This window comes from Hippoglossus hippoglossus, chromosome 14 (genome assembly GCF_009819705.1).
Source record: "Hippoglossus hippoglossus isolate fHipHip1 chromosome 14, fHipHip1.pri, whole genome shotgun sequence".
Lineage (NCBI taxonomy): Eukaryota > Metazoa > Chordata > Actinopteri > Pleuronectiformes > Pleuronectidae > Hippoglossus > Hippoglossus hippoglossus.
This window is the reverse complement of record NC_047164.1, coordinates 19220891-19238069: the sequence shown is the minus strand read 5'-3', so window position 1 is coordinate 19238069 and position 17179 is coordinate 19220891. Positions and strand designations below refer to the sequence as shown.

Here is a 17179-nt window from a genome sequence, read left to right as displayed (position 1 = left end):
GGGTAATAAGAGATACAGTACTGAATGGGGACGAATAAGAAGTAGGATATTGAAACACAGTGGATGGCGGTAACGCACCTTAACCCAACAAAGAAGAAGAGACCAAAGTCTGACCATAATAAAAGCGAAACATTTAGAGCCTGAGATAAGAGCAAGTTACACTCCATGATATGGCAGAAACTCTCAAAGAGATTGATAACTATTCTACAGCACAAACACAACAATCATCGCTCCGATCAATTATTGATGATCATCAGTTTTTCATCTTTTAAACGGTGCTGATTGTAATGCTTGTTCTATCTTTACTCACTGTGAGTCACTCAGTTCAATCTTATTTGACAGGTACATATGACACCATATCAGCTTGATATACAGATGTAGGACAGTCTGTACCATAGTGGATGACAAGTGGCCCTACATTTTCCGTGGTACACGCAGACGGCCAGTATCTCAGCATCTCGGATGCCATTGTTTCTTTATGTTGTTCCCTGAAGTCCGTCCCTGAGGACTGCTTCATGATGACATCAGGCAGGTTGTGAAAGACGGCAAACTGTGATTGGTCAGGGATGTCTCATGACTGAGTCAAAGTAAGAATTTATGACTCGACACTCCCCTAACACAACCAATATCTTTTCAAACATACATGCTGTGGTAGTTTGAACCTGACATTAGAGAGTACAGAACAAAAATTAAACATAAACTAAATATCTTTGTCATTTAGTTTTCCCTGCAAGTTGTGAGCTAAACTTTGTTTTGCCTGGTCTGACACATCAACATGCTGAATAGAAAAAAGCTACGTTTTTTTTGTCCCACCATCATGCAGTTGCCTAAATCTGATGATTAAATAGGAAGAGCTGTAAAAAGCATTTGATGGAGATGTAAACACATTTAACGTGAAATAGAGTTCTGTGTTGTGCAGCTGAATTGCTAACAGTTATTTTAATGGCATTTACTATTTCAAAACTAATCATCATTAAAGCAAACTTTAAAACTAACCTTGATTTATATTAGTGATGCTGTCCTTGTCCTGACATTGTTTTATCAATGTGAGTTTAATAGACTGATTCATGAATTCATTTTCTGACTCCGATGATAACTATTTGTTTCACTTTGACATCAAAAGTAATCAAGGCCTTGGGTATATTGAGATAATGAGGAAACAATATTCTCAGAGGTGATCCACATTCAGACTAAATCTGTGCTTGATGTAAATTCCTTTAATACTGTCACATTTTAAACATCTAAAACTATTGGATTGATGATCAGTAGAGGTTGTACAAAGATGAATGATCCCGAATGGATGAATCTTAATAATGTTTTGGATGTAGTGTCATGAAATTGGCTTCAGGGATGTAATAGATTCGATGATTCAGAGGGGGAAATCACCTTTGAACGGCTCTACACGCAGTCGTGCATCTTGTTCAAAAGTTCGAAGTTTTCTTAAATTATGACAAAATAAGTAACAGGCCACTCCCACTTGCATCAATCAATATGGCACTAAAGATTTTGGTTAATACTTATGCAATGCAAATTTTGTGAGATTTGACCACTGAGATTTAAGGTGCACATTTTTGGTATTTATGTCCCCCCTATACTTTGGTAATCCGATTCCAATCTTGCTTATGTATGATAAAGTTCTGTCTCAGTCCACCACGTCTGCATATTTTTGACGTCAACTACTATTTCTTTTGCCCAGGGTTAATCTGGTCATGTTAGTCCATAATCTGGCAGCGATTTCAGACACAACCTATAGTCTAAATTTTATTGTTGTTATATATTTTTTCTATAGAGATAATAGGGTGGTCATTTAAAAATATATTTTGGCACACAAAATAGAACCACAACCCAAGTGTCATGACCTAGTACGTGTTCAGTATGTAGCTCAGTCTGTTAACATTATATCCAATGACCTACGACCTGTCAGCTTTAGCTTTAGCCTAAGTCTGTTGGCATGATAATCCATGACATAAGGCCTGTTAGTTTAAGCCTTAGTCTTTTAGCATGCTGTAAAAGTAACTTTTAGCTTTAGCCTCAGTCTGTTAGCAAGATTTAATGACCTTGGACCTGTTAGCTTTAACCTCTGTCTGTTAGCATGATGTGATGACCTTGGACCTGTTAGCTTTACACTCAGTCTGTTAGCGTGATGTAAAAACTTAGTATCTGTTAGCGTTAGCCTTAGTCTATTAGCATGTTATTCCATGACCTTACCCATGTCAGCTTTTAGCCTTATTCTTTTAGCATGATGCAATACCCTATATCTGCCAAGCTGATATTAAATCATGTGTGGAGACACAGGAGCTAATTAAGTACTGGGTTAGTGTCACCTTTTTAATGTGGATTTTAACACAGTGACTTTGTTTGATGATTCTGTTTGTTATTTTTTGATTTCTTGCCTTATTCAATTTATTTTTTTTACTGTATTTCTCTTACATAGATTTAGATTCTACCTCTGCACTTCTCATACTTTTATATCCCTGCTTGTGTTGCTTTTCCTTTGCTATGATTGTAAAGCTCTTCAGTTCAACTCGTGGTTTTCAATGTGCCATAGAAATAAATCGGATTTGACTTTACACCTGTTTTCTTCTTCCGAAATGTGTCTTTGGTTTTTTTTCCAGAGTTAGAAACAGATACAAGTCGGATGACCAAATCTAAATTATTCAATTTCACTGTTGAAATTGAATAATTTAGCTATGGCTATCGCTTCTGTTTGCATTCTGTCAGCAAGGTTTCAGGTTTGTATCCCGGTTTGGTAGGGGCCTTTCTTTGTGAATTTTGCATGTCCTCTCTATGTTTGTGGGTTTCCAGTCCAAAGATTGGGGTTAGGTTAATTGGAGACCCTAAATTGACCATAGACGTTAATATTGTGAATGGTTATCTCTGTAAATTGGCCCTGTGATATACTGGTTACCTCTCCAGGGTAGACCCTTCCTGTCTGCCAATGTCAGCTATTGGCTCCAGCTCCCCTGCCACCCTCAAAAGAATAAGCAGTGTATATATAATAAATGAATGGATGAATTTAATAAAGTGCAGTTTTGAGAAACTTGCACTGTGTAATTTAAAAACTCTGAAAGCAGCCATTCTGTGTTGTGAACAGCCCATTTCAGCTTCAGACATCAAATGTCAAGTTTTCTTCACTTTCTGTCACCCTTGCCAAGAACTGCATGTCACCATAGCGATGTCTGTAACAGATCAATTTATTGTTAACAATCACTGTTTTGGTATAGCGTACTTCAGCAAATGGAGTAAAGAAAACACAGATTAAAATAAGCTAGCTAACAATTGCAATAAAAAGAAATAAATAGAAAATAATCTGATTAAAGTCTAGTAATTCCATGTTCATATGAATACATAACATCTACAGTATAAGTTAATAAATTGAAGCTACTGTATAAATACATCACCAGCATGCACAATATTGTATTATGGAGAATATTGGAGCAGTTATCATCTTACACTGAAGAAACAGTATAATAGGCAAGTGCATTTCTTGACCAAGAAGAAACTGAAGACGAAGTAAATCCACAAATCTCAAATCTGCTTTTAGAGCTTCCACTTAACATTGCATGTGCTCTATCCACAAATTGTACTTGGGTCTCAAATCAAGTCTGTGGTTACAGGTGCCGTTTCAGAGATCCTACTTCTTGTTATGAAGATAGCATAACTGGAGTTTAAGGGTGGACTCGTTTATTGTTTAATAATTTTCAAACATCACATTAGTTAAAATTCATTTTTCTGCTATCCAGATTTTCAAATCATTTCATATGAGCATAAGGACCCAATAGAAGTTGTTATAGTAACAACAATACTGACAATAAGAATTGTGTGTCCAAAAACAGTTCATTTATTCAATAAAGCACATCAGCACATGAGAGGGACAAGCTGCACTAACTTTACTTCATGGATTTGTATTTTAAGTTACAGTATGACTGTGTGACACATACCTGACACAAAGCAAACAAAAACATTATTTTTTTAATGTTATCTTCAATAACAGACACAACCTGCTTCTCACTCAGCGATCATAATGTGGTGCAACTAAAGATGCCGGGTACGTTTGTTACGTAATGAAGTTCGACACCCCGAAAAGCATGTCTTCACTTCTGTAACCTGTCTGCTCCCCCACTCATTCTCGATCTCTCTCTCTCTCTCTCTCTCTCTCTCTCTCTCTCTCTCTCTCTCTCTCTCTCTCTCTCTCTCTCTCTAAACAAGGCCATGACATTCAAGGTTACCCTAATTTTCTAGTTGCTCAAGCATCGGAACTCAATTTCTGAACTCCCCTCACAAAATACAATAAGACAGCTCAGCTTCATTTGCGCGATAAGACCAGTCTCTGCCAGTGTGAAGGTATCGTAACCTGACAGTCACACTGTGATGAACAACATACCTCTTGCTTCTACAGTGGTATTTTGGCAAATGCTGCAGAGGCTATCAAGTAGGGGGCTTCCTTCTTTTTTTTTAATTTAAGGTTATTTCTCAAACTAAAATTGTCTTCCCTCCTCCTACTTTTTTCACTTTTAACTGGAAAAATAAAGAACAGCAGCCACGTTAGTACCATCAGCTAAATTGGCTGCCGATGTTCAACCGCCCCATCCCACCCTCCCTTTTTTTGTTTCTAAGAACTTTTTTCAAACTATTTTTATTTTGTCATCATTTGTGAGCGCGCGTGTTGTGTTGTTTTGGCAGAATGAGGTTTTGGACTCTTTAATTGTTGCCCTCGCCGCCCTCGTCATCCTGCTGGTCACTTGTCCACAGCGTCAAGTTGTCTCGTAGCAGCTGCATGATGAGAGTGGAGTCTTTGTAGGAGTCCTCGTTGAGGGTGTCCAGCTCGGCGATGGCGTCATCGAAAGCGGTCTTGGCCAGGTGGCACGCCTGCTCGGGGGCGTTCTGGATCTCGTAGTAGAAGACGGAGTAGTTGAGAGCCAGGCCCAGGCGGATGGGATGGGTGGGCTGCATGTGCTCCTTGCTGATCTCATGGGCCTCACTGTAGGACTTCTCAGAGGACTCAACCACCGCGGCTCTCTTCTCCCCCGTGGCCACCTCGGCCAGATAGCGGTAGTAGTCGCCCTTCATCTTCAGGTAGAACACCTTGCTCTCCTGCTGCTCTTCATTGCAATTCTTGATCAGGAAGTTGTCAAGGAGGTTGAGCACATCCTGGCAGACGGTCTCCAGCTCCTTCTCTATCTTTTCCCGGTAGGCCCTCACCATCTCGATCTTCTTCTCATTGCCATCAGCCGACGTCTTCTGCTCAATACTAGAGATGACGCGCCAGGATGAGCGCCTCGCTCCGACCACGTTCTTATAGGCCACAGAGAGCAGGTTCCTCTCCTCATTGGATAGTGCTTCATTCAGCTCTGTGACCTAAAAAAAACAACAGAGAGATATATATGCAGGCATTAGCAATTGAATTGTCTCATTTATGTAAAATTTTAGGAAAGGTATCAAAAATTCAAAAGCTGATAATAAAATATGACCATCCACGCTAAAGTGTGTTAAATACAGCACATCCAGCTACAACAATTACAAGACAACAGAATACGTAAAGAAATACAAAGCTACAACTGTCACGAATAGCTCCCAACAAACTCTACAACATCCAAGACAAGATCCACTGCATCCAGAAGAGTCAGACACGCCCCCACCACTATGACATCATCCCGTCAGGTGACTCCTGATTGGCTGTCCAAAGGTCTGAAAGCTGCTTTTGTTTTGACAGGCCTGTGTCTGGCTGGAGGATTTAATCCTTTATACCCCACTGGGACTGTGCAGCAGAGGCATCTTTACAGACCTTTTCTGAGTGTAAAGCCTGTTGTTACTTTCTTTTTCAGCACAGATTTCAGTTCCATGAGCAGGGGGGCCCCTGCAGATCACGTGGAACAGCTCTTCACAATGCTTTTACTGAACACTATGTCGGTCAACATAACTTTACACTTTGGGTTTAAAACTGATATACTTTATATTGACACACAAATATCTCTCAGTTTAAATTGAAGTTGTGCATTGAAGAAGTGGCTAACTGCACAAGGTAAAAGAAAATTCACTAAAAGTGGGGAATCATGTTTCAGTCAATCATTTGTTTTCAAAAAACAAAGGGGACAAACATACAGCTTTTCTGCAGCAATGGAAGTAAATAAGGTTGAGGAAAGTTAATCAAAACAACACTTCTTCAATAATTGTTGGAAATTTACATGAATGAATTTTCAAAATGTTGTCACATATTTACATATTTTACCCTGGACACTTTGGACTGGGGGATATTCCCAGTTGATAATTACACATAGGCAATGTTAGGAGAAACACCGCAATCCATACAATAGATCTTTTAAATGTCAGTCCCATGACAAATGCTAAACAAAAAATGGAGAATCAACTAGGTAGACAGGATTCATCTTATGGAGACAATGATAGATATTTCATTTCTTATTTTCTTATTTGCTGCAATATTTGCTTGTTATTTGCTTCATTACAGTCAAAAAAAGTTTATGTATCATCATCTTTGTCCTCAACATGCAGGTGGGGTCACACTGTGTTCAAAGAGGTTGAACTGCATGATGGGGTGCAAAGGACACATGGCAGAGCCACAGCATCTTGCTCAAGCACACTGACACAGTAGAAAGCTTAATCCTCTAACCTTTGAGGTGCTTTGCAGTCACAACGAACTCGCAGCAGTGTTACTCTACAATAGCAAACACAAGCTGCTAATCCATGTTGCTGTTGTTTTTACAGTCTCGATTGACACATATGCATGACTCATTATGTCCTCATCAAACAATTTTGTTCTCAGTATGCATTTACCCTTATATGTACGTCCACGCCCATCTTCACTTTCATTCTATGTGCTAGTCGAATTTAAAGCAGCAGAGCTGACCATGTTCATCAATAGGATTGCTTGAACTGTTAAAGGGAGGCAGTAGAGGGCAAACAGCAATCTCTGATGCAATCTCCTGTTTCCATGGTGACTGCAAAATCTGCTTTGTTTGTGAGGAGTGAATTATCTCTGCTGGAGACAGTGGCCACAAGCTGCTAATACTTAGGATGCTGATGTAGTGGATGGTATGGAGAAAGATGCAGCACTGTGGACTAGTGCTAACAAGCTACCTCATGTATTGCACCTTTATAGTGACCTATACACCGAGACACATGGGTGGACCCTAAATCCACAAGCAATCTTTTAACTTCAGACATGTTTCATCTTGTGCCGTACAGGCCTGAGGATAGGGAAGTCAGTCAGTTGATCTGTCTATCCAGTCTGTTTAGTGAACATGCCCATGCTGAATGAACCCGAATCTTAAAAAAATTCAAGAGCTTTCCTAATCACCATCAAACTGCCAGCTCTTCAGTCCATGACATTCTGAATATCATTCTGTCCAACACCTCCTGACAGAAATATCTCAACAAGTATTGGATAGATGGCTATTAAATTCATGGTCCCAAGAGGATGATACCTCCTGACTTTGGAGGTCCCTGACTTTACAACTATCGGGATCATGAGACAAACCTATGTGAAATGTTGTGACAATGACTATGATTAAAAGGATTGGTATGAGATTTGGTACAGATATTTAATGTCCCTTAAAGATTAATTCTATAGATTTTTATGATACCTGACTTTTCCTCTAATGCAATTAGAAGGTAAATGTTTTTAGTTAACCACTGGATATCTTGACATATGCTGCTAGATTGGCAGAACATCATGTAAAGACATTTAAGATTCCTACACAATGTCTCAACATCTGTTTGATAGATTAGTGTCAAATTTTCTAGCGCTAGTTGAGGTCCCAGGGGAAGAAAGTGTTCGGACTTTGCTCATCCACTAACTTTCCATATGTGCCTCTTATTGAGTCAAAATGTCTATTTTTCTGACAACTTTGTGATCAAATACTAGCAAAACTGATGTAATTTCCATCAGCCTCTGCAGCACTGCTAATTAGCAATGATAGAAAGTTAAGCTAGGGTTTTGAAATTTGTAAATACCTGCTAAATGTAATAGCATGTTGACTATATGTAATTTAGCATGCTGATTTTAGCATTTAGCTCAAAGCACCATTGTTTAAAACAACAGCTTCCCAAAGTTGCTTGCAAGGCTGTAGATTCCAGTTTGTTTTTATTCATGATGACCAGATGATGACCGCTACCAATTTTTGATATAATTACACCGAAAATATCAATCTAAAAATTGACCCCCCCCCCCCCCCCCATTAGTCATTCCTGAAGAAAAACCTCTACTCTACACTGCTCTATGCCTCAGTTCATTAAATTACAATTAGTCTAAATGAGTAGCTTAGCTGCAGAAAATGCAACAAGAAGACTGGGTCAGCACTTGAGCAACAGAGAGGTCAGAAAAAACAATTCTAAACAACCCATCTGTACAAACATGGCTGCAATTGTTTCAGAGGGCTGCAGGGTGAGCAGAAAGCCCTGACGGAAGCTCTGGTGCAGGGATGACAATAGAGCTCTGTCTACCCATAAAGCTCATCAATTGCGCCTGCTCTCTCATGACTCATCCTTGCACTAGGCGGTCAAAATTCCATACAACTGAGTGTTAATACAAACAAAAGGCCAGCAAGGACAATCAATAACTCCGTCTTTGACAGCCTTACTGCATGGCCATTAATATCCACAGTAAGAGCTGCATGGCTGGGGGTGTGAGAGGATCTGAGTGGAGGCCAGGTTATTCCCACCACTTTACATTTTCATGAAATAGGTTACAATCCACACCCACATGGTAGAGGCTTGCCACAGTCCCACAGCTCCCCATTTTTCTTCCTGTTCCTGGCTTTACTTCCTTCTTTTCCCTGCTCATTTGCTGTCACTCCCCGGTCTCCTAACTTGATGTGACAACCCCCCTCCTGCCCCCCTACTGACCCTCTTTCAGGCAGCACAGCACAAAGGCACCGTGGTCTACCTGACGTCACTGGCGGTGTGAATGGGGCTAGCTGGTTTAGCTTCAATGAGCCTGGTACTAAAAAAAAGGATGGATGCATGGCAGTGTATGCGAGTGTCTTAGTAATGAAGAGGAAGCCTCAGGTAGCTGTTTGTTGCTAAGCTACCACCTATGACAGTAGCTTTCCCATAATTAAAGCAGAGAGCCAAAAATAAGATGCACTAAAGGCTGATCACTCAAACAGAATGAGAAAGATGCGTAGACCTAATGAGGCGACCGGACTGGTATGCAGAGAGGCCAAACACTCGTTAATGTGAGCTGGGGGGCACTCTGTTGGTATTCTACTGTGATTAAATAAACAGGCAACACACAATGTAACCAAAAGTGAAAAAAAAAAAAAAAAAAAAGTTACATAATGGTTCAAATATTATCTAGAAAGTAGTTGGCTTATTAAAAGATATAATGGATGTACAGTATAAGACCATTGGGTCGCCCATGCAATTCCATGACAACATAGAAAGAACAATACCTGCTGTGGCTGGCTATAACAACATCACAGTTGTGTTTTTGCAATTCCAGATGACAACTTGGTTTCACTAGTGTCATCACATGTTGACTAATTGCATTAATAACAATGACACTACTGAGATTATTGGGTAATAGCATGACTAATAGTTGGTCATAGACTGTCTCGATGCCACAGGATTTAGTTTCACACTTGTATTTTTAGAGTTGGTCCATCTTCTCAGAACCCAGATCTTCTCAAAAATCACTCTTTTCATTAGTCCCTGCTCTTCCCAGACAATAACCCTGCTAACTCATTCAGGTGCATACAATTCCCAATATATAACCACCATCATGGTGCTGAGGCAATATGAACCAACTTCAACCATTCCTGTAACATTAAATAGCTTCAAGTGAAAATGTATGTATTGAACCAAGAATCAAAAACACAGAACCCAAACAAAAAAGCTTAGAGTATGGAGGAATTTTTTTTACAAGCTAGAAAGAATTACAGTTCAGCAACATCTAACATTTTTAAAAGCCCTTCTTAAGATCGTAGAGCAGTGTCCTTGTCTGGCCCAGAACCACTGCTGACCAAGCCATTACCTAGCTTACTGTGCTCTGGTTATTGTGTCACTGTCACTACGGCAGTATTACTGAGGAGTGACTGTCTCTCCTCAAAGACAATTGTGCAGTTATTCAACATCTGTGTCTGCTGGATCCTGCCACATCGCTTCTAATCTGTCTATGAAGTAAATGGTGTTTGAATGCTGAAAGAGAACATTGTGGAACTAGGAGGATTAAAAAATGCAAGTGTGTGTTGTGAGATACAAAATCCAGGAAGTCCAGTTTAAAGGTTAATGCCTTTGAAGGCTTATCAGTAGGTTAGTCATGTGTTTTCCCCATAGAATAATGAACTTGTGACAACACCCATTTTAAAGATCACACTGATTATTTGACAAAAAGAAAAAGATGAGTATCAGCTCAATATCTGCAGATCGCTTTCACTTCTATCTTTAACATTAGATTTTGCCTTGAGAAGCCTCACTCCTGTGGTGCAGTTGAGAATTTGGTTTTAATAAAAGCAGGGTTATTGTCAGGGACAACACCTGGTAGAGAAATGTAAAAATCCTACATGTTCTTGTTCACACTCCACACTGAGAAGAGGTTTTCAATAACTAATGTACGTGAATCCTTTCTTCTTTTTCATCTTAAGCTGTCCTTCCCTTCTTATGAACTATAATACAACTGCAGGTCAATGACAATGTGATGCTGCTTGCATTAGTGCCCCTGCACTCGTTTAAAATGAGTAAGAAAAAGTAGACATCAGCAGAACTGAATGATGCATCACGATAAGTACTGTTGAGCAATATCACACAGTTCACATATTGCTGTAAATATGGTAGGTGTAGCGGGGTGGGTGTACGTCGTGCCTATGTGACTCACCACCGAGTCAGGACACATCGCAGGACATCCTCGAATGTCCTCAGATGACATTGGCTGCATTGCATTTGTAATTGGACTGAGATTTAGGAGAACGCTCCTACCTCAGAAATAAAGCAATATAAGATTGATGCTTCCTATGCCCCCTAGACAAATACTGAAAGAGGAAGATGAGGATAAACTGGAACAGGAAGCAGAGACTGAGAGGAGACAGACATTTGCTGGGGCTATAGCCCCATTTCCTAGTTTTGTGCACTGATTGCATCTAAAATAAAGCTCAGCATGTGTCAAATACAAAAAAAAAACAGTCCTCCAGTTACATTATGTGCACATTTAGAGACTATGACTCTCATTTTAACTTGAAGGTATGTCCCTAAAGATGCAGCATCCCACTCACACCCACTCCTGTGGAGATTTTGATCACTCCTGTACAGTGCACACAACAATGATTTCTGTGTGAAAATGTGTCTTGCTGCAAAGACACAGGTAGCCGAATGATTTTGATTTAAACTGTGAGAACGTCAGGTGTCAACATATATTATGGTTCAGGTCCTTATTTCTCTATGTATGTTGTTTCCCTAGCAACAGACAAATCAGATGCCCTTGACTTCAGAGAAACAGTTATGGTGTTTTTCTGGCAATTTTAAGAAGGGTTGACACTGACATTTAAATATAACGTACAACAGAAGAAACCAGTAGTTATTTGGTTTATCAGTATGTGGTTGTGTATGGTTCCATACGCTACATTTACAGCATATGAACAGCAATAACACTGCAATTTCTTCATTCAATTCAGTAAAAACTTCATCACATAGTAAATACATATGAAACACAGATACTATGGAGCAGCTGCAGTGCAGGCTATCTGTTAATGTATTGAACGAACTTCCATGGCAGAGCAATGTTCTCAGTTTATTGTGTGTGACGGAAGCCCTGGCTCACTGTGCCATGCACTTCCTGAGACACATAGTTCACAGCTCTGCAGCTGGATGAGTGTGTGACTGTTCACGTCATGTGTGAAGAATGGCACAGATAGGAATGTTGTCATGTTTGTGAAGAGGTTGCATTCACAACGTGGATGTTGCTGCAGTATTTCCTGAATTTGTTACAAGAACCGGACTGATTTATCGTTTGAATAGATGTGCATTCCAGTGTATATTTTACGTAAAAAATGTTTATTTTTTTAATTCAAGTTCAGTATGTATTGTTGGATTTGTGTATTCTTTTTATCTATAGTTATTTATAATTAAGATTTTTGACATAGAAACTGTGTAAAAAAAGACAAACACAACAACAGTCTCAGCTGCTGTTGGATGTCAAATGGTTTGAAAAGGCCCAGTAACCATCATTCCAAGTGGTTTCGTAGCCTCGCTCCCCATTTGGACCAAACTTGAATCGGACATTGCCTGTCACTGATTTGGTAATCAAACAAGGGGTTTTAATAACTTGTATTTTGAACATTCATGTATGACTGGCAGTTTTAAAGAAAAGCTAATGAGATAGAAAGAGGCAGAGAGGGAAAGTAATTGAAATGTAATCTTTATTGTGCAGTAGCTTTATGTAATACAATTCTGTGTAACTCTCTATGTTATCAGGGATTTGTATTCAGCTCCAGGTGCAGACTGTTATCTCTGACAATGATCATGCCCAGGTATTAACTTGTGAATGCAGTCAAACCTGGTTTGAACACAGGTCAGACCTGGGCTGTGAAAGGAGAACAAGTGTGGTATGAAAGCAAACATTGTGTTAGATTTTTCTGTTCAGAACGTTTTAAAATGACTTGACAATTAGTGATTTTTTGTTTTGTGAGAGCAGAAGTAGAATTTTATACCACAAATGGCCAAGTAGACTTTTATCGCTCCTCACACTAATAAGTACTCTGAAGGTTTAAAAAGATAACGTCACCAAATTCAAAATGTTATGGAACTTAGTACGTCATTGATCTTATTATTAAACCTTTGATTTGGTGAATGAGTTAAAAAAATGTCTTTATCTTCTTTTATCAGTAATATTATAACTAAAGAAAACAAAATGTGTTTAGTTTAAAGTGACTGGGCTACAACACAAAAATACTTGTGTGCTCTTTTAAGAGACACTGGTGAAAAACACTGAACATTCTCCAAATACTGGAAATGTATTTATTACAATAAAATGAGTGTATTGATTTAGCTTTGTGAGGCCAACCTTAAGAATAAATCATTACTGTGCCCAATGTGGATGCAATGGTTTCATGAAATATGCAAACTGTAGTACAGGTAATATTCACAATCACTCTAAAAAATGGCTCTTAAGAACAATGGTTAACTGCATGACCATTTTTAATAAATACAGTCTAAGTACAATATACAGTTGCACACTGCAGAGTAGAAATACATAATATATTGCATAGAAATAGATAGTATTTTGTGGCATGTTGTTGATTTAGTAATATTTTGGTAATACTTTCCAGGCAAAACCCTTGAAAGCAAGGACTTTAACTCTGGGGCAATTTTGTGATGACATCATCTTCATCCTCAGTATTGAGAGAAGGATGTTTGAGTTGCTAAGAGACACCCAATTTACAGAAGTGGTAACATTTACCCCATTCCTGTAGCACAAATCACACATTTTGAAGCTTTTTTTTGTGATTTCAATGGACTTCAATCATTCCGTGTGAACAATATAGGGTCAAAACATTAAAAAAACGTATTTCTTAAATCTTATTTTATTTTTTCCTAGTTCTATGTCCTAACTCAAGGTCTAAGGTGAATAGAAAGACACCAAGTGAATGTAATGTAAGCTGGGGACCTAGGTTTTGTGCTTTATAGATTTAAACCCTGGTACTGGGTTACAAATAAATACTTACACCCACAGCTGACCCCAGAAGACAAGCAGAGTTCATGAGTCACACACACACAGCCCCTGATGATTTTTGATAAATCTTATCATTTGTCCTTTATCTCTTGGTAAAGAAAGTTGTGGCTCAGTTATTGAAGCTTTAAGCTTATAACTGATGTGACCTGCTGTACAACTAGTTCACTATAATCTTACAATTTACGGTGATAAAAGAATTTAAATTACAGTGCTAAGAGCGGCCCACCAACATTATCATTATTTTTTGGTTGTGCCTGGTTCCTGTTCTCTGAAGCGTTACAATCCCTTGGAGGATGGGAGCAGTGCCGCGTGCTGTGATCCTGGTTATTTGGTTCCGTTGGCACGGTTACCATGCCTGCAGTGGCAAGGGATTCCCCTCAAATGATGGGCGAGGCAGCAGACACACCCCGCTGCCCAGTGCTGCAGAGAGACTGGCTGGGTGAGGGGCAGCTCTCTCCCTCGCTCGCTCTCTCTGACTCGGCATAAATTGGAAGGGGTGGAGCTCGGCCCCCTCTGGTATTACCACTACACCCTGGTCCTAAAGTGCAGTGCACACCATGGCCTTTAAATACGCTGACAGCTTACTTGTTGACTCCTAGAGTTGAAGCTGATGTAGAGACAGGAGCTTCCCACTTATTTTGTCTTGAAAGCTGCTTACAGCTTTGGCATATGCTGACACTGCTGCTGGTGGCAAACAGATAGGAGTCATACAAATCTGATCATATATAGATTCAAATTATAGAAATATGACACCAAAACTAAGGCCTTTGAATATAAAATGAAAATAGAGGATAAAGCTAATATAAATTCTTATATTAGCACTTTGAAGCCACCATTGGTGTCCACAGCCACAATATGAGCCTCCATTAGGATATTAAGACCAATCTTTGTGATAAAAGGAGAGTGGGCCTTGTCACACCTCACATCCCGCCACCCCTACTCTTCCCCTGCCAATGTGTCCATCCCTGTGTGATGCCATTGTCCAGATAACTGATGATATGGGGAGATGCAGCCTTTTGTGGGGCTGTGATGAAAAGGCTGCCTGTGAAATGGTGCACTACGGGTGGGCCTGTGCTGCATCTTGGCAGATGCTGCGGCACGCCTCTGTGTGTGGAGACCTGCTGGAGGAGGCCGAGGACGCAGGGATGCGGCTGCTGCTGCTGCTGCACAGCATCGATTAGACAACAGGCAGCTCGTCATGCCACAGCTCGCACAGCAACAAAAAAAAAAACTGCATTTGCTGCAATATGACATCTACTGAGCTTTCTGGAAAGCTGTCCCTACACCCACGTCTGAGGGGTGAACGCTTCGTCGTTTGCGCGTTTCCTTCTGCACTAATCGATTGCGATCATCAACCTTCAGCTGTTTCCGATGCGCACGAATAGGAGGACAGAGTGTGTGGCTGGTGTAACACACACACACACACACACACACACACACACACACACACACACACACACACACACACACACACACACACACACACACACACACACACACACACACACACACACACACACACACACACGATGTGGTGCTCAGCATCGAGCCAACCCGAACACGACCATCACCATCACCTCAGCCTATGATGCCCCTCATCATCATGGTACCCAGCTATACACCTCGTCCTCTGCGCATCTTTCTCCGCGGTCCCTCCTATTCTCAAAGCTCCATTTGCGCCACGCACACAGTTAAACAACGGGGCTGTGCGTTATTTCTGTGCGTTGTTTCCATCGCTTGTTTGCAGCCTTGTAGAGAGGAGCCCGGCCAAAGGCACCGCCCCAAGATCAAACAGTCCGCATTTCACACACAACCACAATCCACCGCAGCCCCCCGCCGCCTCGCCGTGAATGAATCAACCGCACCTCGCTCCATCTGAGCCGTGGAGGTGAAGTGAGGCAAATGTCTGGGAGGGGAGGGGGGGGGAGAATGTGAACACGGGCTTTTCTGGGCCTCGCACTCCCAGAACGATGCTGGTCAGACAAACCCCAGCACAGCGGTGGTTTATCCCAGTCATGTCTTCTTCTCACATGTCGTGTGCTCCCATACACCGCCTCACTGACGCTTCCCCCTCTACTGTCAAACGCGAGCGTCTCCACACGGAGCCGCCGTCTCCTGTGCGCGTGTCACTGCCCTCATGCTGGCACAGACATGACAGCAGTGTGGAGGAGAAAGTTGGTGACAAAGGAAGCTACTTACCGACTTCATGGCAGCTGCCATATCATCATACCGCTCCGCCTGCTCGGCCAGCCGGGCTTTCTGCACCAGTTGCTCGCGGTCTACCATTGTGGTCGTCGTCGTCGTGTGTGTGTGTGGAGTGTGTGTGACACAGAGAGCGTATCTGTGAGAGAGAGTGTGAGTGTGAGTGTGTGTGTGTGTGTGTGTGTGCGTGTGCGCGTGTGGCTGTGCTGTGTGTGTGGAGCTGGACGTCGTAATGTGAACGTGTTTGAAGCGGAGCGGAGATAGAAGCTCCTCGCGCTGCAGCTGCTGTCTGTCCGTCTGTCTGACGCCCCTCCCCCTCCCAGCTCTCTCCCCCCCGGTGGAGTCACCGCCCACAGGAGGCGTGTCCTCACACTGAGTGACAGCAGCCTCAGACGTTATTACACATTTACAAGATGAGAATTATAACACTGACTTCAGTTCAAACGTAATAATAATAATAATAACAATGAAATGAGTAATAATAATAGTAGTAATAATAACAGTAGTATTTACATTTATATAGGATGAGTATGTGACTGACGACCAGTTTATTCGTTCTGGTGTTAAGTTAATGTACTTACATGATTCTTGCTGTTTTGTGTTTGTACCCTCAGAGTTGAATGCACTTACTGTAAGTTGCTTTGGAAAAAAGTGTTGAGTGTTTTAATGGAATACTGGGAAAGTTTAATGACAACAGTAGGACAATTGAAGTCCAAATTATGAGGCAATTTCAGCGGAGTCAACAGCTTAGTATGCCATGGACATGTGAATATGGTGCTGAGTTTTTCCCAGTAGTTTGGGAGGACAAATGGTTGGGACTTTGTCACGCGATGACACAGCTGATATGCTTTATGTGAAGCACAGTGTTTTGGTGTCAGCAGAAAGACTTCTCTTAGATGTATCATCAGATCTACCCGGAAAATGGTATCACTGCTTACACTCATTATAGCATACTTACTTATATAAGGCATTTATGATTCTATAATTATACTAAGCCTGATGTATTTATAGGAGAGATTTTCTTAAAAGGGAGTTAGTACCTTTTAGAAAAAGGTGTAACCTCTGCACCACTGAGTGAAACTATCCGGATTTGCATTTGTTAAGATCACAGTTTTTTCATTTACATGTGAAAAAGCCCCCCTAGAGACCTAGGAGCAGGGGGGTCAACTGCCAAGCTTGTCAGGCTTGTAAAACTGCCAAAACTGGAACCCCACCTCAATTCCCTGCAGTACCTGGCAGTTTTCTGTGCTGCCTGCAGATTCCTGTGAACAGTCGTTAACCTGAACATCCTCCGAA

At 40.9% G+C, this 17179-nt stretch overlaps 1 protein-coding gene across 1 annotated transcript; it reads right to left on the bottom strand.

Annotated features, from left to right (window-relative positions):
• Window positions 1-4188: 4188 nt before the first annotated feature.
• ywhag1 (3-monooxygenase/tryptophan 5-monooxygenase activation protein, gamma polypeptide 1) lies at window positions 4189-16188 on the bottom strand. The gene is made up of 2 exons (XM_034606224.1): window positions 15881-16188; window positions 4189-5358 (listed from the first exon to the last, which is right to left on the bottom strand). The coding sequence occupies exons 1-2, from the start codon at window positions 15965-15967 to the stop codon at window positions 4702-4704; spliced, it is 744 nt and encodes a 247-aa protein (XP_034462115.1). The 5' UTR covers window positions 15968-16188; the 3' UTR covers window positions 4189-4701.
• Window positions 16189-17179: the final 991 nt, after the last annotated feature.

Coding starts and splice junctions, on each gene's coding strand:
- ywhag1 (XM_034606224.1), bottom strand. CDS start 15,967: ATGGTAGACCGCGAGCAACTGGTGCAGAAAGCCCGGCTGGCCGAGCAG. Junction 5,359..15,880: donor TGGCAGCTGCCATGAAGTCG/GTAAGTAGCTTC, acceptor TGTTTTTTTTAG/GTCACAGAGCTGAATGAAGC.